Source organism: Sarcophilus harrisii, chromosome 2 (assembly GCF_902635505.1).
Source record: "Sarcophilus harrisii chromosome 2, mSarHar1.11, whole genome shotgun sequence".
Taxonomy (NCBI): Eukaryota; Metazoa; Chordata; class Mammalia; order Dasyuromorphia; family Dasyuridae; genus Sarcophilus; species Sarcophilus harrisii.
Window position 1 is genome coordinate 98263312 of NC_045427.1, and position 27499 is coordinate 98290810.

At 35.7% G+C, this 27499-nt stretch overlaps 1 protein-coding gene across 2 annotated transcripts in view; it reads right to left on the reverse strand.

Moving 5' to 3' along the window:
* The window catches only part of PNPT1 (polyribonucleotide nucleotidyltransferase 1), a 41374-nt gene extending 25075 nt beyond the window's left edge, over positions 1 to 16299 (reverse strand). The window contains exons 1-9 of one of the 2 annotated variants that reach the window (XM_031950505.1): positions 16089 to 16299; positions 10862 to 10922; positions 10220 to 10294; positions 8868 to 8973; positions 7983 to 8032; positions 6182 to 6245; positions 6052 to 6099; positions 3437 to 3550; positions 500 to 686 (exon numbers count right to left, since the gene is read on the reverse strand). In XM_031950505.1, the coding sequence (XP_031806365.1) occupies positions 500 to 686; positions 3437 to 3550; positions 6052 to 6099; positions 6182 to 6245; positions 7983 to 8032; positions 8868 to 8973; positions 10220 to 10294; positions 10862 to 10922; positions 16089 to 16249 (866 nt within the window). In that variant the 5' untranslated portion in view covers positions 16250 to 16299. Of the gene's footprint in view, positions 1 to 499; positions 687 to 3436; positions 3551 to 6051; positions 6100 to 6181; positions 6246 to 7982; positions 8033 to 8867; positions 8974 to 10219; positions 10295 to 10861; positions 10923 to 16088 lie in introns of those variants that run through there. The other variant, XM_031950506.1, reaches the window with a different exon arrangement.
* Positions 16300 to 27499: the final 11200 nt, after the last annotated feature.

Genomic DNA, 27499 nt, shown 5'->3' on the forward strand with positions numbered 1-27499 from the left:
TGGGGGAGGTCCATCAGGTGTAGGACTTTCTGCACGCAAAATATGAGTTTGCCCTTAAAAAATTTTTGTTGTTAAGATTGAGAACAGGTATTTATGACTGTAGGACAAAGAGCAGCTTATTGGTGTGCTGGATTGAATGCTGGACCTGGGGTCAGGAAAACCTGAGCTCAAATCTACCTCCACATACTTTCCAATTCTGTGATCCTTGGCAAGTTATTTAGTTCTGTTTGCCTCAATTTCCTCATATGTAAAATGAGGTAGAGAAGGAAACAGCAAATTACTCCAGGATCTTTGCCAAGAAAAAGCCAAAGGGGGTCAATAGAGAAGTCAGATACCACTGAAAAAAGTGGACAATAATAACAAATATTACAACAGAAGAGTGTTGGTTAAGGAGTGAGAGTGCAGAAACATAACCAGAGTTTCTACAGAAAGTTTTTTTCTAAGGAGATAAACCTGGGACTAATTTCACAATTCATATGGTACAAATGGCTATACATACTTATTGACAAATTTCACTATCTCTGGTGGTGCAGAAAAGAGCTTTTGAGGAGTCCTCTTAACACAACCACTCTCTCTCATCAATTTCTGTATACCCTGAATTATCTGTTGGGTATGCTTCATCCCAACTTTGATGGCGTGACAAAAGTCCTGCTGTAATACATTCTCCGCGGCAGCTTCCAACATCACTATTAAAATAAAAATAACAGGGAGCCAAGTTCCATTAAATCCATTACTACTGTAATTTAGTTTTAAAGTTAACAAAAACATCAACATTAGTATACAATTCTTGAGTTATAACCTAACACAAATTTAATATAAAACATTTGTCTTTAATTCCAGCTACTATAGCTTCTTTTCTTATTCCTTTCCTTAAGCAAAATCAAAATAGTTTCAATTTTTAAATGATTAGCAAAGTGAGGATAAACTATGGGGTTTTCACATTTGAATTAAATTCCAATTGAAGATTTCCTATCAAATGAAACCAAAGAGGAAATTAAAGAAGGTATGCATAAGATAAATGTTAGTAAAAATTTCTTAAAAGAGACTTAATATGAACTGCCAATTCATAAGGTTTTACAATTCTGGATATATTTTGAATAGGAATAGAGAAGCCTAATCTTATTTCAGGTAGGCTTTTATCAAATGGTCCTTCTCTACTACCAACTTTTTTAAATGATTTTTTCCCCCCTTTAAACAAAACTCCAAATAAAACCCCCACAAAATAAAATGTTACATAAGGAAAAGGGAAATTATGTAAATCATGAGCTATACAAATTTTAATGAAAGTAGTCTACTTAGAATTAATGTGAATCACTTTAGGACTTACCCCATTTATTTCTAATTATTCCCACTGTTCATTTTCTTGGTTGCTAGTCCTTTTCTTCTAGTTAGCGAGGAAAAGTTTTAAACTTTCTTTCAGTAACAGTAAAGGAAGAAGGGGATTTCTGAATCTTTTATTTTTCCTTTTCAATCTCAGAAAAGCAATAGAAACGGGGAGCTGGGAATTATGTTAAAAAAAGCGACTAAAATGTATACATCTCTTCAACTCAAGATTGGTAGGCCTATAACCAAGTCAAAGATAATAGAAAGGTGCTATATATACTAAAAATATTTATAGCAGCAGTACTTTCTGAAATAGTAAAGAACTAGAAAGAAAGTATATATTCATATATTGGGCAATGTCTAAAGTTGTAATACAAGGGGCAGCTAGATGGAATAGTGGATAGAGTACCAGAGTGAAGTCAGGAGGACCTGAATTCAAATATGGCCTCAGAAAATTAACACGTATTAACTGTGTGATTAATCCCAAATACCTTACAGGAAAAAATAGTTGTGATATATGAATATAATAGAATATTACTAGAAGAAGTGGCAAAAAATGCAGACTACAAAGAAGCATAAGAAGACTTAGATGAATTGATTGCAAGTGAAATAAGCAGAACCAAGACTATACACAAATTAGTAACAAAAAGCAAAAAAGTAAGTCAGAATGCTATATAATTATAATGACCAAGCTTAATGCTAAAGAGAATTTATATCCCTTCATTCTTTTCAGAAATGGGGAGCTATTCAGTGGAACACTGAATATTTTATCAGGCAGTTTTGTTAACCTGATTTTGCATGTCCTCTCCTGTCCTATTTATTCTATGTTGTCAGGAATGACTCTCTAGGAAGAAGGAAAAGGATCTATTCAAAAGTGAAGGTAATGTAAAAACAAAGAATATCAATAAAAATTTTAGAAAAGAGAGAAATAATATCTTGTATCATTGCCAATGGAACTTCATAGAGTGCCAATCATGAAGGAAAGACTCAGGAGCATTTTATTCCCCTAGTGTATAGCCAAGAGAAGGACATTAAGCCATGATATAGATGTTGAATTTGGGACAAATTGGACAATTTTTTCACCTTTCTATCCTACATACATTCATCATATAACAAAAGTATTAGCTCTGAGGAGTGAAGGTTGCAAAATCAATTTCAGATTGTGAAAGGAACTCAAGAGCCATCATTTTACACATGTACTTGTCCCAGAATGATTTAACCAAAATCTGTACATGATCATTTTGCCTTTGCTAGAAGATCTCTAGTAAGAAGGACCCAATATGGCTTTCCCTAAAGCAATATATTCTACTTATAGTCTTGATTGCTACTCATTTTTTCCTTACATAGAGTCTAAATCTATCTTTGTAACATCTAATTTTGCCATCTGATTTTAATTCTTCCATATGAGACCTCTTCAAATATTTGAAGGCAGCTATTATATTCTATTCAACCTACTCCATAATCCAGTCTAAATATGATCTCCCAGGATAACCTGATCACTGGAAATCTAGTCATGCTGTTTAACTCAATATGGATATTCAGCACTTCTATGTTCCTCAGCCTCCTCTCCTCTCTGACTGGGAGGTAACCCTTGCTGTTCTTCCTCTCTCCTGTTTCTGGCTTCCTTTTGTATATTGCCTTGCTTTCCCCTTAGACTGTAAACTCCTAGTGCTTTGCAATAGTACCCCAGACAGAGTAGGTGCTTAATATATATATTCATTGAATTGCAGTACATTCAAACAGTAATCATGTGGCATAATTTTATGGCCCTTTTATCATTCTGGCCCCCTCCAGCTTACTAATGTCCTTCCTATGTTGGCATCCAGATGATTCAAAATTAATTCATTTCTTTTCTTTCTCATTAACCTTCCTTACATTAGGTCACCCTTTTTGTCAAATCCCATCATAAAGTGTTAGAGAGAATGAAATGGACAAATAAATATTATCACATTTATAAAACAATTCAGTATTAAATTGTTACCTTTTAGGTTTTAAAAATAATTTTAGAAATAGTTACTAAAAGTTATTTTTAACAATTAATCATAAAATGTATACATATTTAAATTAAAAACTGTGAACTTATAAGAAAATGACAGATTTCCAAATTACTTACCAATCTGACTGCAAGGTGCTCCAGTGACTATTAAATTTAAAGTACTAGAGGACATTTCTTTTCGAGTTGGGTTAACAACAAATTCTCCATTAATTAATCCTATTCGTACTGCACCTAAAAAGGACTTCAATTATTAATGATATTTTAAAACTCAAAATCACTGATATCGCATGTTTTACCTGTAACTTTCTGGGGGAAAAAAACCCTATAATTTTCTTATAAGCATTATCATAATGAAATTCAATATGCACTGTTATGCCCAATGTTATACCCAATTCTCATTCACAAATAAGCTTTATTTAAAAACTGACAAAAAGTAAACATACTTGGGGGAAAAAAAAAATCCCTTTAATGTTTGTATGTTTTTATCATTAGAATCAAAACTTCATTCCAGCAAGTTTGAAAGTAACAGTAATTGAAATGATTATACCTTAAGCAAATGAGACAGCTCTACATAAAAGATACCATCAACAGAGGCCTACTTCACAGCAACATTTAACATTAATTTTAGGACTTCATCATTTCTCTTTGTGGGCAATGCTCTGCCCAATTAACAAATTCCTGCTTTCTGTTTCTCTAATCCTTCTGCTTCAGAGCAGACATGTGTCTTGGAAAAATTCCTTATTCCCTGCTACCCCTCTCTGTATTCCTGTCTCCATCTAATTCAGCCCAATCCCTGATCCACTCCTGTCTTCCCCCACTATTCCCTATCTTTGTGCCCTCTATTGTTATCAATTTTTTATTCATCTTTCTCACTCTTGACATTTGTTTTCTCCTAAAGACACTATTCTTCTATGTAGGTACCTCCTTTTCTCAATGCCCAAAGGTCTAGATATTTGTATACTTCATGCAACTTACAGAAAACATCACTCTGAAACCTACCCCCTGAAGTTTATACTACCTGATTATAGCATTTTCTGGATCTTTATTGCTATTATCCCTTGACTTCTATGTCATTCTTTCTCTTTCCTCTATCAGTGCAGCTTACAACTTTCCTTTAGTTCAACTCTTGTCTTCATCTTTATTTGAGTCTACTTACATAGATCTCCCTTCTAACACTCTGGTCACCTAAATTCTTCAATGCAGATGATTCCAATCTGTCTGTCACTGCCATTCATACCTTATGCTTCACCACCATCTGTAATTGCTCTACTACCACCAAAACCTTAAATTCTACAATTTCCCTTTTGGATCACAACCTTGTATGATTCTATTTCTCTCACTGCCTCATTCCTAAACCTGCTCTTTGTCCTTACAATAGTCAGTGCCTCAATTTCTACTCTGTTCTAGTTTACAACTTCTGTTCTGGCCTTCCTGCACTCTTTTGTAGCTGGGACCCAGTTCAATTGGACTCTCACTGCTTGACATTTGAATCCCTTATTCTTTGTCCTTTAACAAGTCCTGATAATCCTCAACCATGTGTCATCCTTGCTGTCTAATTTTTCTGTGGCCATTTAGGAGATGCTGAATAGAGAAGTCACAAAATCATACAAAATGAGTCCACAATAAATTCACTCATTCTAAACAGTAAATCTTTTCCTTATTTCTGGTTGGCTCCTATCATACATCTCTGCTGTTCCTAGGTATCTTTTTTTAAAGCCTTTGATATAATTCTCACTATCTTAGAGATGACTCTGCCTTCTTTTGAGAAGTCAAAGCCTATTTGTCTTGCGAAGCCTCATCTTTAAACCTCTACATTTTTACTTATCTTCTCCACATACGTTCTAGTTCCAGAAGACAAAGTGATACTTCTTGTCAAGATGGACTATGCTTTCACCTGTACCTTTCAATACATTTCTATCTCCTTCAAAAATCTCCATAGATGCTTCCCTCTTTCATCTTCAAGTAATATTTATTGATCCTTTTTTTTTTTTTTTTGCCTAACATCATATTTCAGCCTTAAAAAAAAAAAACCTTCCCTGTCATCACATCAAACCTTAGTACTATTATGACTTCTACTTAATTCTAAGTGCCTAGTCTATACCTGCGCTTCTACTTCCTCACTACCAATTTGCTCTGCCCTTTGAAATGTGGCTTCTAATCCACCATTTTTGATACTGCTCTCTCAAAGGTCCTCTGCAATCTCTTAAGGGTAAAATCTAATGCCTTTCCCTCAGTTTTCTATTTCTTTACCTTTCTGGAGCATTTAAAACCATCGACTACCTCCTCTTGCTAGCTAAAAGTCCTCTATACTATGACTCCAAATTATCTTTCCTCTGTGATTTTATGATGGCCATGCCCTGTTTCCAGAACATATATTATATCTTTGCTACCAAAATCCTTCTCTGCTATCAAGGCTCAGCTTTGTAAAATCCTAGCTACTTTATTCTGCCCTTTCTTACTCCTATTAGGGAGTATTTTCTAATCTCAATTTTCTTAAGAGTACTTTGATTCAATTTTTTCCCTTGCTACTATAACATTCTACTTTATACTACACTTATATAAAAATGGATTATTTCTTCTGTATGCTCTAAACCCCTGGGCAGTGAATGTGTTTTATCTTTGTATCCCTATCAGCTAACATAATGCTATGATCATAATAGTCAATAGTACAAATTACATGTTACTTTGTAAAAGTAACCTTTATTTTTTTTTTTATTCAAGTTTTGACTTACCAATGGGACCATTCCAAGGAATATCTGATAATGAGAGGGCTGCAGAAGCTAAAAGCAAGGAAACACAAAATTTTTTTAGCTTTCGGAATAACTAAAAGACTAATTTTAAAATCTCTGATTTTGGACTTACCACCATTAATTGCTAAGACATCAGGTTCATTAACACCATCTACTGCTAAAAGATTACAAAGAACCTGATACAAAAGGAAAAAAAAATGGAAAATTTAGTTGATCACAACTAACAGTATTAATAACAAATTTACTTGAGGAGGAAACATTCTTGTAAAAGATGGGAAAGAATACAGTGAAAATTCATAAAACAACTGTTTGAAGAGTTCTGATCATTCAAAATGGCATAAGGTTATTGGGAAAATCCAATTAAAATTGTTATCTGAGATCAGATAATATGAAGAGGGTTAATCTATGCCATTTAATTTATTTACATCATTAGCAAAAATGCTTTGGGCACCAGTGATGGTTACACTAAGTTAATCAGACTCTCACTTGTAATCTTTTGTGACCAAGGACCAACTATTTTAGACATCTGGCTAGGTTAAGAAATTCAGCCAGAGAACACAGCAAAACTAAAGAGGAATCAAATCTATAATTATGATTTTATTAGATCACATTCCAAGATAAACAAGTTAGGTCAACCAAATAATATCCATTAAAAATATAAATATCTACATACAAGGTGCTAAGTACTACATTAAGATTTACATGTTAAAACGAAAAAAAGGCAAAAATTAGACCTGGAGTAAATGAATGCTTGGTATATTACTTGGAAAGCACTTAAGTGGTTGGATTGAAACAAGACTAAAAAAATACCAGATATTTACTAAGCCAAATAATTCTACTGTAATTATGTCAACCCTATAGATCTTCACTAGTATTTTGAATATATAAAAATTGAAGTGTGGGGCATCAAAAATATAATTTTTTTTTTTTTTTTTTTTTTTTTTTTTTTTTTTTGCTGAGGCAATTGGTTCAACTCTTGTCTTCATCTTTATTTGAGTCTACTTACATAGATCTCCCTTCTAACACTCTGGTCACCTAAATTCTTCAATGCAGATGATTCCAATCTGTCTGTCACTGCCATTCATACCTTTTTTGAATTTGAATACCTTAAGTGATTTGCCCAGGGTCACACAGCTAGGAAATGTTAAGTGTCTGAGACCAGATTTGAATTCCCCCTGACTTCAGGCCTGGTGCTCTATCCACTACTGGTGCCCCCAAAATATATACTTTTAAAGAGACAAGAAATCCTTTTCTATGAAGAGTCTTTCCAAAGGGAGACATCAAAACTTTCTCTGCTCTACACTGACTCTCACTAGTTATATATATTATTATATTAGTGATATTATTATCACCAATTATATTAGTGATATATTGCATTATTGACAAGTTTATATAACCAAAAATGTAATGCAAAATTTTTTCTCCAGAGAGAATTAGAAAACTTAATTAATAAAAACTAAGAATTAAGTTGTGTTCTACACTGTACTTTAAAATCTCTCCTTAAAAATTATTCTGCTGGAGAGGTACTATAATATAGCAGGATTACTGAATTTAGAGAGGAAAACTCTGGGTTTGAATCTCACTTTTGACACTTATTAGTTATGGGGCTTTGGTCAAACCACTATTCCACCATCTGTAAAATGAGAAAATTACTACAACTAGTAACTCCTTGTGGTGTTTAAGTATTTTGCAAGTTTATAGGCATGTAAATTACTATTATTGATCAAATCATCTTTTTCAGTCAATTTCCAACGACCATTTGGAATGAAAGCCGTACTTATTCATTATTCATTCACCTTAAAATATAATACTATCAAGAAGAATTTCTGTTTTCTTGTGACTAGCATAGTGATGAAAGTATAGCAGATATTTAAGAAATACTGACTTAGAAAAATATACTAAACACAACATACCTGTGTATCATAAAAGTAGCCAGATGGAAAGAGAGGCCTAATTGAACGATCTGGGGAGGGAAAAGGAAGTTTTAAAATAGTTTTGTGAGGATACTAGTTTGTCATTAATATATTAGTTAATAGATTTTGTATATTAAAAATATGGTTAAAAACAACGGAGTGGTTCAATAGGAAGAATTTTTTTTCAAGCTTACTAAGAAGAACACAAATGAATGGATCAATGTAAAGGGCTGAAACTCTGAATAGGTGCATTGGAATCAGACAACTGAGCACTTAAGGCTATTGGACAATACTCTATTAGCATATGCTTGGAAAATGGCCCTTCTCACTATTCTGTGCTGGCTTGGATATTTTGGTGTATACAGATAATCATAGGAGGGATTGGGGGTGGAATAAGATAAGCCAGAGTCACCTTTGGAGGAGAAGGAGAAGGGAGGTCAGCTGGTGGAGAGCATGTGGCAGTTTTGTCAATCCCCTTCACTTCTCCCCCTAAAGACAAAAGACTTTTGCTTATCCTGACTCTAGCTGATTCTGAGGCTTCCAGGGAGCTAACCCAGACTTCCACAGAATGATATCACTTATATATGTTTATTCCATTCTGAATAAAAATGTAGGTAACTAAGTTTTTTGCCAAAAGTTATAATGCAGAAACACATCACCAATTCCCTCCTATACATTTCAAACTGCATGTTGCAGGGATATCTTAAATGCAAAATGTCCAAATCTGAAATCGTTACCCTTACCTCTCTTCCAAAGTTCTTGAGTTTCCAGGTTCATAACCTTAGCATGACTTTCCCTTCTCTCTCCCTTTCAACTCATGTACTCCAAGTAAACTAAATGACTAGATGAAGTTTTTTTTTGTATTTTTTTAAAAAAAAATCTTACCTATAACCCGACTTGTGAGAATTTCTTTATCAGAAGAACCAAATTCTCTTCTAAGATGGTTTGTGGGAATTCTACCTGCTGCAGCAGCTTTTTGTTTATAGTCAACCTTAAGTGAAAATGGAATAGTTCTTATGAATCCCCAAAACAGCTATACTATTACAAACTCTACTAAAACCTATCATTGCCTTAAAAATAATTATCTACCTGGGACAGAGAAAGGACATGTGGCAATTTTTTCTTTGGAGCCAAAAACTGTGTTGCTTTATAAGACAGACAAAGATTTTTATACAACTTAAAAATTGAAAATAACCTTAAAAGCTATATTTAATGTTTCATCCAGTGAAGAATCTCTTCTAGACCCTCCAGTGTTTCCCTAAATATCTCCAGGACACGAGAAATTCCTACTGCCTATTTTACTTACTTCTAGAACAATTTCTTCTTTTTTAGTTGTGTCCAACTCTTTATGACCCCATTTGGGATTTTCTTGGGAAAGATAGAAGCATTGTTTGTCATATCCTTCTCCAGCTCATTTTATAAGTAAGAAAACCAAGGTAAAAAGGATTAAGTTAATTATCCAGAGTCGCATAGCTAGATAATGTCTAAGGCCAGATTTAAACTCATGAAGATGAGTCTTTCTGACTTCAAGTCTGACACTATAACTGGACCATTTAACTGTCCCTCTAGGGCATCTAAGATTCCAGTATTTCACCATGCTACTTAAGAAAAATTTCAATAGGCAGAAACTCAGGCTGAAGCTTGAGTTGATGTACTGAAGTCCCAAGCACATGAGACTAAATAGTAATTGGACCATACTCTATTAATATATATGCTTGGAGAAAGAATGGCCCCTGCCCACTCTTTGTGAAAGTCCTGATGTGTTGTATAGGAAATGACGATTTTGGTGGGTGGAAGAAGAGGGGCAGGAAGAGAGGTGGGGAGAGACTGCTGTTGCAGCTGCACACATTGCGATCATGATTCCCCCCTTCACCTCCGATCCTTCTTCACCTCTACTGAGAATAAAGATTGAAGACTTTCCCTTAACCTGAATTCCTGACTCTGGCTGATTTTAAAATATGCAGTCATCACAAGAAATAAAATCTGCCTCTTTGCAAATTTATTATTATATATATATACACATACAAGACCATTAGAATCTATAAAAAATAGCCTCTTACTGAACTGAATTTAATTACCCATTTTAAAAAGCAATCTAGATTCATCCCTAGCCAAGATGCTTTGTCCAAAGTATTAAGTAATATGGAAGTAGGGCACTATTTCCTCCCCCATTTCCCCTTCTGTATTCTTTAGGAACTATTACAATTTCAGATTTAGATAAATTATCTGGTACTTACCACTAAAGGCATGAACTGAGAGGGTGAAGGTTTTGTTTTACTGACTGCTGTGACCATCACAGCTGTTTCACCTGACTTAAAAATAAAGCATTAGCATTAGATCAAGAATTATCAATATACTAATACCTTCCAATTTGTTTTTTTGCTTCCAGTTATTTAACAGAAGTTTAAAAAATGAATGAGTTGCTACTTTACTTTAATTAAACTCAAAGGTTACTATTTCTTCATAACAGTGATTTTAATTAATCTTAAGTGGCCAAAAGTAGATTTCTGCTATGCCATGACTGAAGCAAGAACAAAGTCAATTTGAAATAAGCAAAAATCTAGTCGTTTTCTCTGCCATCATTACAAACAGAGTAAGATTTATAGCTACAGATCAATAAAACTTCTTGCATAAAAGTTCATAAGATACTACTTTAATTAATGCATAAATAATTTTTTAAAAATCTTAAAGATAAGAAAGAATACCTGTTCTAGAACAGTTTTGATACAAATATTAGAAATAAACTATATGCTTTCTGAATTGACTTCCAATATCAAGATTCTTACATTATTCATTTAAATATCCATTATTATGGAAGAACTTAAAACTAGGTTTAGTAACTATTTTTTAAAAACTGAAAATTAAAAACCATGTTTTACCTGTACCACAGCACAGCCATCTGCAAATCTAGCCAGTTTTCCAGAGGATATTTCTAGTTTTCTGTTAAAACAAAACCAAAAGGACTTTAGTTATCAATATGATTGACAGCCCTGACACAGCTTATACAATTCTTTTGAAGAAAGCAGGGTATTCAGTCCTGATGGATCAGGCCATCCTCAGCAACGAGATCAACCAAATCATTTCTAATGGAGCAGTAATGAACTGAACTAGCTATACCCAGAAAAAGAACTCTGGGAGATGACTAAAAACCATTACATTGAATTCCCAGTCCCTATATTTATGCACACCTGCATCTTTGATTTCCTTCACAAGCTAATTGTACAATAATTCAGAGTCTGATTCTTTTTGTACAGCAAAATAATGTTTTGGTCATGTATTCTTATTGTGTATCTAAGTTATATTTTAATATATTTAACATCTACTGGTCATCCTGCCATTTAGGGGAGGGGGTGGGGGGGGTAAGAGGTGAAAAATTGGAACAAGAGGTTTGGCAATTGTTAATGCTGTAAAGTTACCCATGTATATATCCTGTAAATTAAAGGCTATTAAATAATTAAAAAAAAAAAAAAAAAGCAGGGTATTCATTAATTGCTGGTAATATTAACAGTTCACATAAAGCTTTTATGGAATTTTTAGAAGGCTTTAAGGTTTGTAAAGTGCTTTGCTTATATTCTTTATATAAGAATGGGAAGGAAATGTTGTTATTATTTTATTTTACACAAGAAGAAATAGAGGCTAAATGAGATTAATTGGAACTCTGAATAAATCCTTTGAATCTCCAATACTAACCATTTCTTCTTTTGAAGTACTGGGGCTATCTACTCACTCCCTTTCACTCCTACAGCTATAACCTTAATCCAGGCTTTCATCATCCCATACCTGAATTAGCTATTCTTCAAGTATGTAGTCCTACAAGTAGTTCTAGAATTAATTTTTGTAAATCCTCCCTCAGTGTTTTTAAGTACATAAAAAATGAATAGCAGTATAAAGATCAATTATATTGAAATACAATGATCAAGAAAAATTACCCATGCATATGTTTTATAAATAAAAAGCTTTTATAAAAAACAATAAATGCAATTATTTAAAAAAAAAAATAAAGTGTTGCCACAATTGAAGCTTTAAAAATAAAAAGAAATACAATGATCAAAACAGTGAAAAAAAATATCCCAAAGTTCACAGACCTCAGGGTAAGTATCCCTAGATTATATCAATATATATTGTCTGCTCACAAATCTACCAAGGTTTCTTTTGGCATTAAGTCCAAATTTCTTTGCCTGGATTTAAACCATCATTTTGGCACCATTCAATATGCACTTAATGTAATCTTTGTTCTATCTTCACTTTCTTCTTCCATGCTATAATACTTTCTTCAAGTTTTTTCTGCTTTGATTGCCATCTCTCTTCCTTTCTGCCTTTTGAAATTATATTCATTTACAAGTGTTAACTTTAGTGCCCACTATGTAGGGGGCACTGGTCTGGACAACAGAGATGCAGAAGCAAAAAGGAAACAGTCCCAGTTCTCAAGTAGCTTACATTCTATTAAGAAAAAGATCATGGTCACACATAAGTAAAAACAACATATATGAAATACAGAGATGAGATGGAGGTAGGAGATTAACAATTGAGAAAATAAGGAAAAACGTTTTGAGCTGGGACTTGAAGAGGGAAAGGCCAGCCAGAAACAGATATGGTAGGAGAATATTCTATATGTAGTGAACAGATTGTGTAAAGGAATAAAGGTGAAAAATTGAAATAAATGTGTATAAATAATAACTAGAAAAAAAATTTGCTTGGCTAGTGGTATAGTATAAAGTGGAAAATATTTTGTAACTAGCTTGGAAAACTGCTGGGGGCCAGATTATGAAAGATTAAATGCTAAGCAGAAGAATTTGTGTCTTATCCTATATGGAAGCCATTGTAGCTTCTTGAGTAGGAGAGTGACAGAGACAGACTTATTCTTTAAGACTATCAAATTAGTGGCTATGTACAAGGTATAAGGGGAGAAGACTTGAGGCAAGGAGGATAGAAATGCCTAGGTCTGGTCTAGGTTACCCCATGAATACAGTGGTGAGCCTGGGGTGAGGAAAGTCTAAATTCAAATCTGGTCCAAGTTCACTTAACTCTGTTTACCTTAGTACCTTAGTAGTCACCTTTTACATGAAGGCTTTCCTGCTCCCCTGCCAGCTGCCCTTCCCTCTGAAAAATTCACCTTGTAAATAGTCTTATTTTGTATTAATTAAAACTCACATTGTATCTTCTGAAAGAATTACAAGGTCTTCAAAGACTAAGATGGTTTTATTTATTTCTTTGTATCCCTAGCAGTATGTATTTGTGGATTGAGTGAAGAGATCCCCCAAAAGAGAGCACAGAGGGCCCAGAGCAGGTCCTCTGGAACCCTTATACAAAGCAGATTGCAAAAGAATGGACAAACAGGTAAGAGGATGGGGGGAAAGAGAGGGTGGAGAGAGAAAAAGAGGGAAAGAAAAAAAGAGGGAAAGAAAAAGAGAGGGAAGGAGAGAGACAGAGAGAGACAGACAGACAAAGAGAGAGAGGGAGGGAGAGAGAAAAAGAAGGGGGGGGGAGAGAGAAGTATTCTGAAAAACACTTGGTACTCAGTAATGTAAAATACTTCAGAAGTCAAGAAGGAAGAAGATTAAGGAAAAAACCATCATTAGATTTCAGACAGGGCAGCTTCTCTCAAGTGGCAGAGAACGAAACCTGATTGTAAGAGGCTGAAAATTGAGTTTTGGAAACTAAGCAAATGGAGGCAATGAGTATAGACAGTTTTTCTGTGAGTTCAGTTGTGAATGAGATGATATGTCTATCTACCTGTCTGCCCACTTTGCTCTCTAAAATATATCTACACAGGCACATCTCTCATAGCTTGAAGAGGCCATAGGTCAGACTTCACCAAACTCTTTAACTTTTCTTTCTTTTAATCTATTTAATCTAGTTTATAACCTCATGAGTCAATTGAAACTCTTAAATTTTCAATATAGTCAGATTCACGGGCCTTTTCTCAGTCTTCATTTTTCTTAACCTTTCTTTAGGGTCTGGTACTTCTGACCACATGCTCCCCTTGATTAATCTCTGCTTTCTCATTCTTCTTGCCTGCCTGATTACTCCTTGGCCTCCTTTACTGGATCATTATTGAAGTCTCTCTCTCCTTCCCTCTTCAAATATGAGAATATCCCACAATCTATCTTATATCTTCTTTTTTTCTCTATACTCTTATGGTAAGTTCATCAGCTCCCAAGGATACATCTCTACGCAAATGACTTTAAGATTAAAACCAGCCTTCCTTACTAATTTCCTACTGGACATTTCTAAATGGATGCTCCAAAGGCAGCTTAAATTCAACATGCCTAAAACAAAACTCTTTCTTCTACAAAACTTCTTTGGATTTCATCCTTTACCACTTGATTCAAACTGCCCTATTCAAAGTCTTTAGGATTCTATTTATTGCTAAATTTAATAGTGATCTTTTCTCAATTCTCTTCCTTCTTGACTTCTTACAGTATGTACTGAGAGCCATGTCCTTGATTTTTGACTGCTATCAAGAGTACCAAGATCCTTCCAATCCAAATCAAGAAGACATTCTTTATTGTTCCACTCCTTCCTTCCCCCTATTCAAATGCTTAATTCCCTAGATTCTCACATTCTCTTCCCTCACAAGCACCCTAGCTCAGACCTTCAGAGTTTATCATCTCTTGCCCAGATCATGGCAAAAGATACTCTTAAATCAGTCATCCAGCTTCTAATTATTCCCCTCCAATCCATATTTCACCATTAAGTGATATTCCTAAATCATGGATTTGATTACATCACTCCCCACAAAAGAAGCTCCAATGGCTCTCTACTACCACATTTCTCTGGCATTTAAAGTCCTTCACAACCAGATGCCAAATTATCCTGCAAGACTTTTTACCCACTTCACTCATTCACCCACTCCACAGTTCAGTCAGATTGATGTCTCTCTCAATAGACAACACTCTTATCTTCTATTTCTAAGCTTTTTTGTACATGCCTGGAATGTAATCCCTCCTGATATCTACCTCTTACTTGGATTGCGAGATTTCTTTGAAGATGAGTTTGAGTTCAAATTCTAACATGAGACCTTTCCTGATCCAAGCCCAAAATGGCTAGTATTGACTATATAGTCAATTAGACAAATTGTCTAAGTTGCAGAGTAGTTCCATGCTCTCCATAAATCCCTTGTGGGCAATGGCTGTTTTGATTTTGTTTTTCTTTCCCTACCACAGGACTTGGCAAAGAGTAAAAGTTTAATAGATATTTCTTTGCTTCATTGATGAATCAATGGGAGACCAATTTTGTCAACAGAGTAAAAAAATCAAGAATGTGGACTAAGAAAAAGTCGACGAATTTGACAATTAAGGGTCATCTGAAACGTTAAGGCATCAACCTGGATGCCCAGAGTCAACATGGGACTTGAGCAAATGGCACAGAACGTAAGCAATATGAGAAAAAAAATTAAGAAAAGAACTTTATAGATAAAGTAAACTCTCTCATTTTACTCTCCATTATATTTCATTATCGAAAGCAAGCATTTATTGAGCACCTACTGTATATCAAGCACTTTGCTAGATGCTGCTCTCATTAACAGAGCACCTTAGGATTTGCAAATCGGTTCTGATCCTCACCACCACCTCAGCCTCGGTTTGATCTTGTTCGATTTCCCAAGGGCTTTGTGAGAAAGATGCTATTTCATACAGTCGCAGATTTAGTGCTACAAGGGACCTCGGAGGCCCTGCGGTCCAACTTCCTCGCTTTTTACAGATTAAGAAACAGACTTTGGAGAGTTTAAGTGGCTCGCTTGCTCAGGGTCACAAAGCTAGAAGCTGTATTTAAACCCAGATCTCCCGGACTCCAGCGCTCTCTCCATCTTGCCCCATTTTGCAGATAGGGAAATTGAGGTTCAGCTAATTTAAAAGACTTCCCCGGATAGGAGGGGGAGGAGAGGAAGGCTACCGAGTGCTGCTCCCTGGGGGGCGGCTCACTAGCTTCCCCCCAGAGTCGGGGGCGGGGCCACCGGGAGAGCCGGTCACGGGAAAGTCCCCAGGCAGGGTCACCAGAGTGCGCGAGAGAGGGCTCCCCCAGGCGGAGCGAGCGGATTCTGGGTCCGCGCGAGCAGAAAGTGCAGGGGCTCAGAGCGGCTGGCGGCGGAGCCGGGAGCTCCCGTACCTGCTGCCCAAGTCCACGGTCACGGTCATGGGCTTCGTGCTTCCCCAGAGCGCTCGTGCCTGCCTCGGAGAGAGCCGCGGGGCCTGCCTTGACACGAGGAAAGGCCGGTTCTTCAGCGGCCGGAGCCGCAGGCACAAGCAGCAGCGTGTGGAGGCTGCCATGACACCCTGGCGGAGGACTGCCCCGAGCTGCGTCCTGATTGGCTGATCGAAGCAATCGAGGGGGTGGGAGGTAGGAAAGGGCGCCGCTTAGTTTCGTTTCTACGGCTTGTGTGGAAAGACAAGAAATTACACCTCACAGGGGCCGGAGAGGGACAAACTTCGTCAAAACGCGAAGTGCGGCACATTTTTCTCCTTAGTAAGAGAATTGGAAATTTACCCTTGACAGTGACCAACTGTATGACCCTTAGGAAGTCACTTCACTTCGGTGAGCGTCAGTTTCTTCGTATGCAAAAAGTAGTTGTTTAAAATCTTTTCGTCTTTTGAAAAAATTTATATTTTGAAATATATATATTATTTTGAAAAAATATATTTTATTATACATTATTATTATTATTATTATTATTTTTACATATTTCCATGTGACTCATATTGAGAGAGAAAAATCAGAATAAAAGGGAAAAAACACGAGGGAAAAAAAAGGTGAAAATAGTGTAGTTCTGTCTCTGGATGGGCATGGCATTTTCCATCCCAAGTTTACTGGAATTTGCCTCCGATCACTGAATCGCTAAGAACCAAGTCCATCATAATCTTGCTGTTGCTGTGTTCTGATGATTTCTGGTTATGCTTGTTTCACTCAGCATCAGTTCATGTAAACTTACCTGGGATTTTCTGAAATCAGCCTGTTTATCATATCTTATAGAACTTATTCAGCCATTCCCCAACTAATAGGCATCCACTCAATGTTCAGTTCCTTGCCCTTACAAAAAAGGCTGCCACAAATATTTTTGCCCATGTGGGACTCTGTCCCTCTTATAATTTCTTTGGTATATGACCTAATAGTGGCACTGCTGGATCAAAGTATAGACAATTTTACAGCTCTTTGGGCATAGTTCTAAATCGCTCTCCAGAATGGTGGGATCAGTTTACAATTCCACCAACAATGTATTAGTGTCCCTGTTTTCCCACATGTCCACTATCGTTATCTTTTCCTGTCATTTTAGACAGTCTGATTAAGTGTAAGGTAGTACCTTAGAATTATTTTGATTTGCATTTTCCTAATCCATAGTGAAAATTTTTACATTTTTAAAAATTTAAATGTTTTTAAACTTGGATTTGAAATTTAAATATAAAAATTGAAAAGTGTAAAGGCTGTGATATTTATATCTACCTCCCTGGCTTAGTTTTGATGATCCTCTGAGCTAAAAAGACAAGAGTGAAACAATTTTCCAGCTCAGCTTAACAGTACGATAGGAAAAGTCTGTCTCACTTGAATTAAAAGGAACCTCAGATCATCGGTTGGTGCCCCTGCAAGCCAGTGGGAGATTTCTAGCTCCAGTACAGCAGGCAAACTGCCAGCCCTGAAATCCATACTCAGCAGTGCCAGTACTACCAGGCTGGGTGACCCCAGTGCAGCAGATGAGTTGTCAGCCCTGGAAATCCTGGCTGAGAGAATGCTAGTAATCAACCTCAACAGGGAATATGTATTGGTCTCAAGCCCAAAAAAGTCCTCTTGGCAAAGCTCAAAAAGGACTTTTAAAAAAATCAAATAAGAAGTAGAAGAAAAATTGGGAAAAGAAAAGAAATTGGGAAAAGAGAATCATGAAAAATGAATCAACAATGGGGAAAAAAAAGCAATTGTTTAAAAAGGTGACTTGGTCAAATGGAAAATAAGGTACCAAAATCCACTGAATAAAAAGTGAAATTTCTTAAAAAATACAAATGACCAAATGGAAAAATATAAAAGCTAACTGAAGAAAACAATTATTTAAAACTTAGAATTGGGTAAGTAGAAGCTGACTGTGACATCATGAATCAATCAAACAAAATCAAAAGAATGAAAAAATAGAAGAAAAGTGATAAATTTCATCTGTTTTAAGTGGAAAAGTCTGTACCTAAAACTGTAATTGGATAATAAAATAGTAGCAGGAATATAATAATGGAAATTATTTCAGTTCACATGAAGTCTTGAAATGTAGATTCAAGTCTTGCTTCAGTCACATGCTAGCTATGTGATAATAGGCAAGTCACTTAACCTATTCCATGCTCTAGACTTCTCTCTAAGACTAGAAATATGGTTTCAACTCCATGGAACAAACTGCCCCTTCCAGTATAAACTCATATATGGTAAACTCCTCACTATGCTATTAACTCAAGACTTGATTAACTCCATTTTCCTTGGCCTCCTTTCCCTTCTGTTGGAGGGCTAGAGGGTACACTACCAAACTCCTCCTAGTGTGGAGGGCAGAAAGCGGATTCTCAGATCATTACCCTTTGCATTTGCCACCTTGCCTGGTTTGAGCTACATAGAATAAGATTTTCCAGTTCCAAGCACTCTTTGGTATTTCATTACTTTTCTCTTTTCTATCATCCATTGTGTTTCTTCTCTGCACATGTCTGCTCAGAATTCCTATTCTCTGAAACTACCTTTCTTCATCACATTTAATTTGTCCTCTCTCAGCTCCTGGCTAGATGTATTTTCTGTTATGGAGGACCTCAATGTTCTGTGCTTGGAACTGAATAATAGTGTCTTTTATATGGAACAACAAGTAAGCCAGTGTCACTAAGTCTAAGAGTAAATGGCAGGAAGGTATCAGGAGATTGGAAACATAGGAGGAAGCTAAATTAGGAAATGTTTTATACACCAAACAGAAGATTTTTCATTTGATCCTAAAGGCAATAGGGAGTCACTGGAGTTTATTGAGTATGGAGGTGATATGTGCTTTAAGAAAATCACTTTAGTAGTTTAATGAAGATTCATATGAATCTTTATTACTAAAGTCCAGTCAATACCAAACTGAAAAGTTTTTGTACAAACAAAACTAATGCAGACAAGATTAGAAGGGAAGCAATAAACTGGGAAAATATTTTTACAGTCAAAAGGTTCTGATAAAGGCCTCATTTCCAAAATATATAGAGAATTAACTCTAATTTATAAAAAATCAAGCCATTCTCCAATTGAAAAATGGTCAAAGGATATGAACAGACAATTCTCAGATGAAGAAATTGAAACTATTTCTAGTCATATGAAAAGATGCTCCAAGTCATTATTAATCAGAGAAATGCAAATTAAGAAAACTCTAAGATACCACTACACACCTGTCAGATTGGCTAAGATGACAGGAAAAAATAATGATGATTGTTGGAGGGGATGCGGGAAAACTGGGACATTGATGCATTGTTGGTGGAGTTGTGAACGAATCCAACCATTTTGCAGAGTAGTTTGGAACTACGCTCAAAAAGTTATCAAACTGTGCACACCCTTTGATCCAGCAGTGTTACTACTGGGCTTATATCCCAAAGAGATTATAAAGAAGGGAAAGGGACCTGTATGTGCACGAATGTTTGTGGCAGCCCTTTTGTAGTGGTAAAACTGGAAACTGAATGGATGTCCATCAGTTGGAGAATGGCTGAATAAATTGTGGTATATGAATATTATGGAATATTATTGTTCTGTAAGAAATGACCAATAGGATGATTTCAGAAAGGCCTGGAGAGACTTACACGAACTGATGCTGAGTGAAATGAGCAGGACCAGGAAATCATTATATACTTCAACAACAATACTATATGATGACCAGTTCTGATGGACCTGGCCATCCTCAGCAACGAGATCAACCAAATCATTTCTAATGGAGCAGTAATGAACTGAACCAGCTATGCCCAGAGAAAGAACTCTGGGAGATGACTAAGAACCATTACATTGAATTCCCAATCCCCATATTTATGCCCACCTGCATTTTTGATTTCCTTCACAAGCTAATTGTACAATATTTCAGAGTCTGATTCTTTTTGTATAGCAAAATAACAGTTTGGTCATGTATACTTATTGTGTATCTAATTTATATTTAAATATATTTAACATCTACTGGTCATCCTGCCATCTGGGGGGGGGGGGGGGTGAGAGGTGAAAAATTGGAACAAGAGGTTTGGCAATTGTTTTTTTTTTTATTTAATAGCCTTTTATTTACAGGATATATACATGGGTAACTTTACAGCATTAACAATTGGAGGTTTGGCAATTGTTAATGCTGTAAAGTTACCCATACATATAACCTGTAAATAAAAGGCTATTAAATAAAAAAACAAAACAAAACAAAAAAAAAACTAAAGTCCAGTCATAAGGTGATGAGAGCCTACATCAGGATGATGGCAGTGCCAGAAAAGAAGGGGTATATCTAAAATGTTGCAAAAGTACAATCTTCAGGCCTTTGCAATAAATTGGATATACGACAGAGTTTGGAGGGGATTGGGAGGTGGTGGTGGTGAGGTGAGTAAAATGTAGTAAGGAGTGGAAAAGGACTCCTGAGTTGGGAATCTGAGGGATTGGGAGTCTGGTAATGCCCTCTACAACAATAGGGAAGATAGAAGAGGGCAGTGGTTTAGGGGGAAAGATAATGAGCTATATTTTGGATATGTTGAGTTTAAGATTAAGATGGACTTCCATTTTGTGATGTTTGAAAAGTAGTCAGAAATGCAAGATTGGAGGGCAGATTTTAGGGTAAAATAGATAGATTTGAGAAGTATTAGCAATTAAATCCATGGGAACTGATGAGATCAGAGGGGAGACCCAGGACAGAGGCTATGGTTAGATGATATAATCTAGAGGTGGATCCAGTGAATGATACTGAAACCCAGAGAGAAGAAAGTATCTTTTTTTTTTTTTTTAAATTAAAGCCTTTTATTTTCAAAATACATACATGGATAATTTTCAACATTCACCCTTACAAAATCTTGTGTTCTAAATTTTTTCCCTTCCTTCCCCCCATCTCTCCCCTAGATGGCAAGTAATCCAACATATGTCAAATACATCTTTTCACAAATATCATGCTGCACAAGAAAAATCAGATCAAAAAGGAAAATAAATGAAAAAAGACAAAATGCAAGCAAACAATACAAAAATGAAAATATTATGTTGTGATCTATACTCAGTTCCTACAGTTCTCTCTCTGGGTGCAGATGGCTCTCTCTATCACAAAACCATTGGAACTAGCCTGAATCATTTCATTGTTCTTCAGAATTGATCATTGCATAATCTTGCTGTTGCTGTGTACAATAGACAAAAGTCTCTCCAGGCCTGAGAAAAGAAAATATGAAAAAAAAAAAAAAAAAAAAAAAAGAGGGTAAAGAGAGGATTCTGGGAAAATGGCCCAAGTAGGTTGATAAATTTCAAGCTCTCCAGATTTCCCTCACAAATAGAACAAATTTGCGCCTTAGGGCAAACACAGACTGGTGAAAAATCAAGAATGACTTGGGACAGAACCTGGGCAAGAAGTTCTGAAGAAAGTCTCTAGGCAGGATTAAACCCATGTGAAGTCAAATATCTCCTGGCTAGCGCCCTTTAAACACCTAGGGGGGACCTGAAGCTAGCTGGGTGCCTCCTTTTGGAGCTTCAGCAGGAACCACAAAGACTTTCACCTCTTGGGCTGTTTATGGAATTGGGGTCTGAATCTGGGAAGAATTTTAGGAATACCAGGCCCAGCTGACTATGGGCACTTGCAGGGGAGTGCAGCTCTTGGTTTAGGATTCCTGGTTAGAGGGGAGAGATGAAGGGGAAGCTTGAGGCACCATTCCCCCCATCCCATGATTAGAGGTGCTTACATTAATACTTAAAAAAAAACAGCAAAGAAGAAAGAACTCCACCATTGAAACATATTAGGGGAACAGGGAAGGCTGGCGTTCATCTTCAGAGGAGGACACTTTGGTAAAAAGAACTTTTACCCCCAAAAGTAATGTGAAATGACTCCCTGTTCAGAGAGAATTCATAGAACTCAAAAAAGAATGTAAAAATCAAGTGAAGGACATTGAGGAAAAACAAAAACAAAAACAAAAACAAACCATCCAAGAAAAGATTAGGGAAAAAAAAGTTAATCAACCAGAAAAGAAGGAACAGAGTCTCAAAGATGAAAATAATTCATTGAAAATTAGAATTGGACAAGGGGAAACAAGTGAAGCTATGAGAAACTAAGAAATAACAAAACAGAATATAAAGGATGAGAAAATAGAACAGAATGTGAAACAAATTAAGAAAAATGACAGATTTGGAGAACTGATCATGAAGAGAAAATATAAGAATAATTGGACTACCTGAAAGTTGTGACCAAAAAAGAACCTTGACAATAATGTAGGAAATAATCCAAGAAAATTGTCCTGGAGTGATAGAACATGAGGGGGAAAAAGAAATAGAAAAAATCCACCCATCATTGTTGTGCCACAATCCCCTTTTATTGTCCTGCCTCAGTTTCCCTAATTGTCCTGCCTCAGTTTCCCTAAATTGTCCTGCCTCAGTTTTCCTGAATTGTTCTGCCTCAGTTCCTTGAATTTTTCTGCCTCAATCTCTCTTTCCCCTCCCCCCCCAGGTCCTGATCATTAGGACTGATATAACAGGGCTGGTTACTCTCAGGTTATAAATTGTAAATGTCTAAACTCAAGATAAGGGGGAGTTCAGACTTCCTGGTTCTTAATTCCTTCCAAGTCATCATCAAAATGTCCAGTGCCTCCCCCCACCCTGTCAGAACCAGATTGATAGTCTGTTCAGCTCTCAGTGCTCTGACTCCATTCCTGTCTCCGTCTACCCCGGTATGTTGAAGCCACATGTGTATATATATTTAATGGGAACCTCATATTCTCTGCTGGATGCTTTGAGACATCAGCCCTGCGGGCAACATGCCCCCAGCACAATCTCTCTCAAATAAAATATTAAAAACTCTCTAATCTCTATCTTGCCTTAGTTTCTACCGCATTACATCACCACCTCAAAATGATCCTTTGTTGAAAACATACAGGAATATTATTGACAAATTTCAAAATCCCCAGATCAAAGAAAAAAAGTTTGCAAGAAACAAGAAAAACAATTAAAATATCCTGGATCTACAATTAGAATTGTACAAGACTTATTAGCAGCTACAATAAAAGACAACAGGTCCTGAAATAAAATGCATTGACAATCAAAAGAACTAGTCTTACAGCCAAAAATATCATATCCAGAAAAATTATCTATAATATTGAACAAGAAAAAATGGATATTCAAAGAATTTACAGATTTTTAGGACTTTTTATCAACCAAACCCGAACATAACAGAAAATTTAATATATAAGAGCCAATATCAAAGATCAAGTTTAAGGAACTCAACATGGATGAATTATTTAAATATGGACAAATTGTTTATATTGTTTTTTTTTTTTTAACATGGGAAACGTGTATTATATATTTAAGATTCATATCAACAATGAAGTAGCTCAAAAGAAAGACTGGTAGAGTTAAGATATAAACAATAATTATGTTATACAAATGAGGTGCAGACAAAGAATAAACACAGAGGCATTAGAAAGGTGAGATGGGCGTGTAGTTCTGAAAACCTATTCACATCGGGGATAGGTTAAATAGGCAACACTACATGTATACCACGAAGGTTATATAGCACCCTCCAAAATCTATGAAGGAATAAGGAAATAGAGAAGGGACAAAGTGAAGCAAAGAGTGAGGGAAGAAGAAAAGAGAGGGATCGTTGGGTGGGGAGAGGTTAAGTAAAAGTAAGCCAAATTATGGAGCAGAATTTAAGCAGAGTCAGCAGGGGTAGGAAAGACATATGTGTGTATGTGGGATGTGTGTGTGTGTGTGTATGTGTGTGTGTGTGTGTGTATCTACTTATGTATACATAAATATATCCTGTACTACCCATTGATTAAGAAGAGGGTGATAAATAGTGTCAAAAACTGAAGAAAAGTAGAGTAAAATAAAGACTAAACAAAGGCCATTGAATTTGGTACCTAGGAGGTCATTCACAAATTTGGAGAGAACAATTTTGGTGGAATGATAAGGTTAGAAGCTGGATTCGAAGATGTTAATTAGTAAGTGGGAAGAGAGAAAGGGAAGATATCTGTTGTAGACAGCCTTTTCAGGGAATTTAGCTACAAAAGCCAGAAGAGATATAGGATGGTATTATGGTGATGAAAAGATCAAGTGAGGGTTTATCAAGATGAGGCAGACATGGGTGTGTTTTAGGATATAGGGAAGAGAATAGTAGCCAGGAAGCAATTGAGAATAAGTGATAGAGTGGGGATGACAGAAGGACAGAGGAGATGGGAAGGAATGGGTTAGCCTTAGAAAGGAGTGAGGTCACTTCATCTTGTGAGACAAGGATGAAGAAAGAAGGACTGACAGAAGGTATCTGAGTGAAAAGTGAAGAAGGGAGATGAGAGACCTCACAGTGAATGGTCTCATTTTTTTTCTCTGCAAAATATAGCATGTTTCTCAGCTGAGAGAGTGAAAGAAAAAAAAAAAACCCTCAGACTTCTGAATAGGATTGAAAAGGTTTGGAAGAATTGTGGAAAGTGGAATAGTGAGTTGATGAAGTAGATATAGTAGGTTTGCATGGCAGCAATGGGGGTCCAATTGTGATTGTGTAACATAAAATTGTGGTGGACCAAGTCAGAACGATTATATAACTTTCTCATTCTACATTTAACATTCATTTTGATAAGATTCTGAGTTCTTAAATTTTTTTTCCCTTCCTCCATTCCCAAGAAAGGAAGTATGCATATGTACATGTATAATCATTTAAAATCTTATTCTGCATTTAGCAACATGTATGTAGGAGCAAAGGCACCTAATGGTGGGAGAATTCCAAGACTGAGGCTTGGCAGGGTGTAATTGGTGATATGATAAGGGAGCTAGAGATTCCAGAGAAGAGAACAGTGTCAGTTGAATTGGTTCATGAAAGCGTTAAGATGAGCAAAAGAGGAGAGAATGACAGGGAAACAACAGCCTGGGGGAGAATTGAGAATAAAGGGATTGGAAGTCATGGTAAAAGTGATGGGTGATAAATATCTTTGTGTGTGGCTAAAATAGGATAAAGAAGTCTTAGGAAGTGAATAGACTGAGGAACTGAGTGATTTGGGAATTTGGTTTAAAAAAATTTTTTTTTTATTATAGCTTTTTATTTACAAGACATATGCATGGGTATTTTTTCAGCATTGACCCTTGCAAGATCTTCAGTTCCAACTTTTGCTCTCCTTCTCCCCACCCCATCCCCTAGAAGGCAGGTAGACCAATACATGTTAAATATGTTAAAGTATATGTTAAATACAATATATGTATACATATTTATACAGTTATCTTGTTGCACAAGAAAAATCGGATTTAGAATTAAAGTAAAAATAACCTGAGAAGGAAAACAAAAATGCAAGCAGACAGAAACAGAAGGAGTGGAAATATGTTGTGGTCCACATTCATTTCCCATAGTTCTTTTGCTGAGTGTAGCTGATTCTCTTCATTATTGAACAATTGGAACTGATTTGGTTCATCTCATTGTTGAAGAGAGCCACATCCATCAGAATTGATCCTCATGTAGTATTGTTGTTGAAGTGTATAATGATCTCCTGGTTCTGTGCATTTTACTCAGCATCAGTTCATGTAAGTCTCTCCAGGCCTTTCTGAAATCATCCTACTGGTCATTTCTTACAGAACAATAATACTCCATAACATTCATATACCACAACTTATTCAGCCATTCTCCAATTGATGGGCATCCATTCAATTTTCAATTTCTAGCCACTAGACAAAGGGCTGCCACAAACATTTTTTGCACATATGGGTCTCTTTCTCTTCTTTTAAGATCTCTTTGGGATATAAGCCCAGTAGAAACACTGCTGGAAAAATAACTATATGGACATGCATACATATATTGTATTTAACATATACTTTAACATGTATAACATGCATTGGTCAACCTGTCATCTGGGGGAGGGGTTAGAGGGAGGGAGGAGAAAAATTGTAACAAAATTTTTTTGCAAATTGCACAATTTGCAATTTGACAATTGACAAATTGCAATTGTCAATGCTGAAAAATTACCCATGCGTATATCTTGTAAATAAAAAGGTATAATAAAAAAAAGAAGAAATACTGCTGGATCAAAGAGTATTTACAGTTTGATAACTTTTTGAGCATAGTTCCAAATTACTCTCCAGCATGATTGGATGCATTCACAATTCCACAACAATGTATCAGTGTCCCAGTTTTCCCACATCCCCTCGAACATTCATCATTATCTTTTCCTGTCATCCTAGCGAATCTGAGAGGTGTGTAGTGGTACCTCAGAGTTGTCTTAATTTGCATTGCTCTGATCAATAATGATTTGGAACATCTTTTCATATGGCTAGAAATAGTTTTTATTTCTTCATCTGAAAATTGTCTGTTCATATCCTTTGACCATTTATCAATTAGAGAATGGCTTGATTTCTTATAAATTAGAATCAATTCTCTATATATTTTGGAATTGGGGCCTTTATCAGAACATTTGTAAAAATGTTTTCCACAAGAGGTTTGGCAATTGTTAATGCTGTAAAGTTACCCATGTATATATCCTGTAAATTAAAGGCTATTAAATAAAAAAAAAAAAAATAAATAAATAAATAAATAAATAAATGTTTTCCAAGTTTATTGCTTCCTTTCTAATCTTGTCTGCATTAGTTTTGTTTGTACAAAAACTTTTAAACTTGATATGATCAAAATTTTCTATTTTGTGATCAATAATGATCTCTACTTCTTCTTTGATCACAAATTCCTTCTGCCTCCACGGTCTGAGAGGTAAACTATCCCATGTTTTAATTTATTTATAATCTCATTCTTTATGCCTAGATCATGAACCCATTTTGATCTTATCTTGGTATATGGTGTTAAGTGTGGGTCAATGCCTAGTTTCTGCCATACTAATTTTCAATTTTCCCAGCAGTTTTTGTTAAACAGTTACTTCTTATCCCAAAAGTTGGGGTCTTTGGGTTTGTCAAACACTATATTATTATAGTTATTGACTATTTTATCTTGTGAACCTAACCTATTCCACTGATCAACTAACCTATTTCTTAGCCAATACCAAATGGTTTTGGTAACTGCTGCTTTATAATATAATTTTAGATCTGGTACAGCTAGGCCTCCTTCATTTGATTTTTTTTTTCATTAATTCCCTTGAAATTCTTGAACTTTTGTTTTTCCTTATGAATTTTGTTGTTATTTTTTCTAGGTCATTAAAACAGTTTTTTGGGAGTCTGATTGGTATAGAGCTAAATAAATAGATTAGTTTAGGTAGTATTGTCATCTTTATTATATTTGCTTAGCCTATCCAAGAGCACTCAATAGTTTTCCAGTTGGTTAGATCTGACTTTATTTGTGTGGAAAGTGTTTTATAGTTTTGCTCATATAGTTCCAGACTTTCTTTTGGCAGATAGATTCCCAAATATTTTATACTATCGGC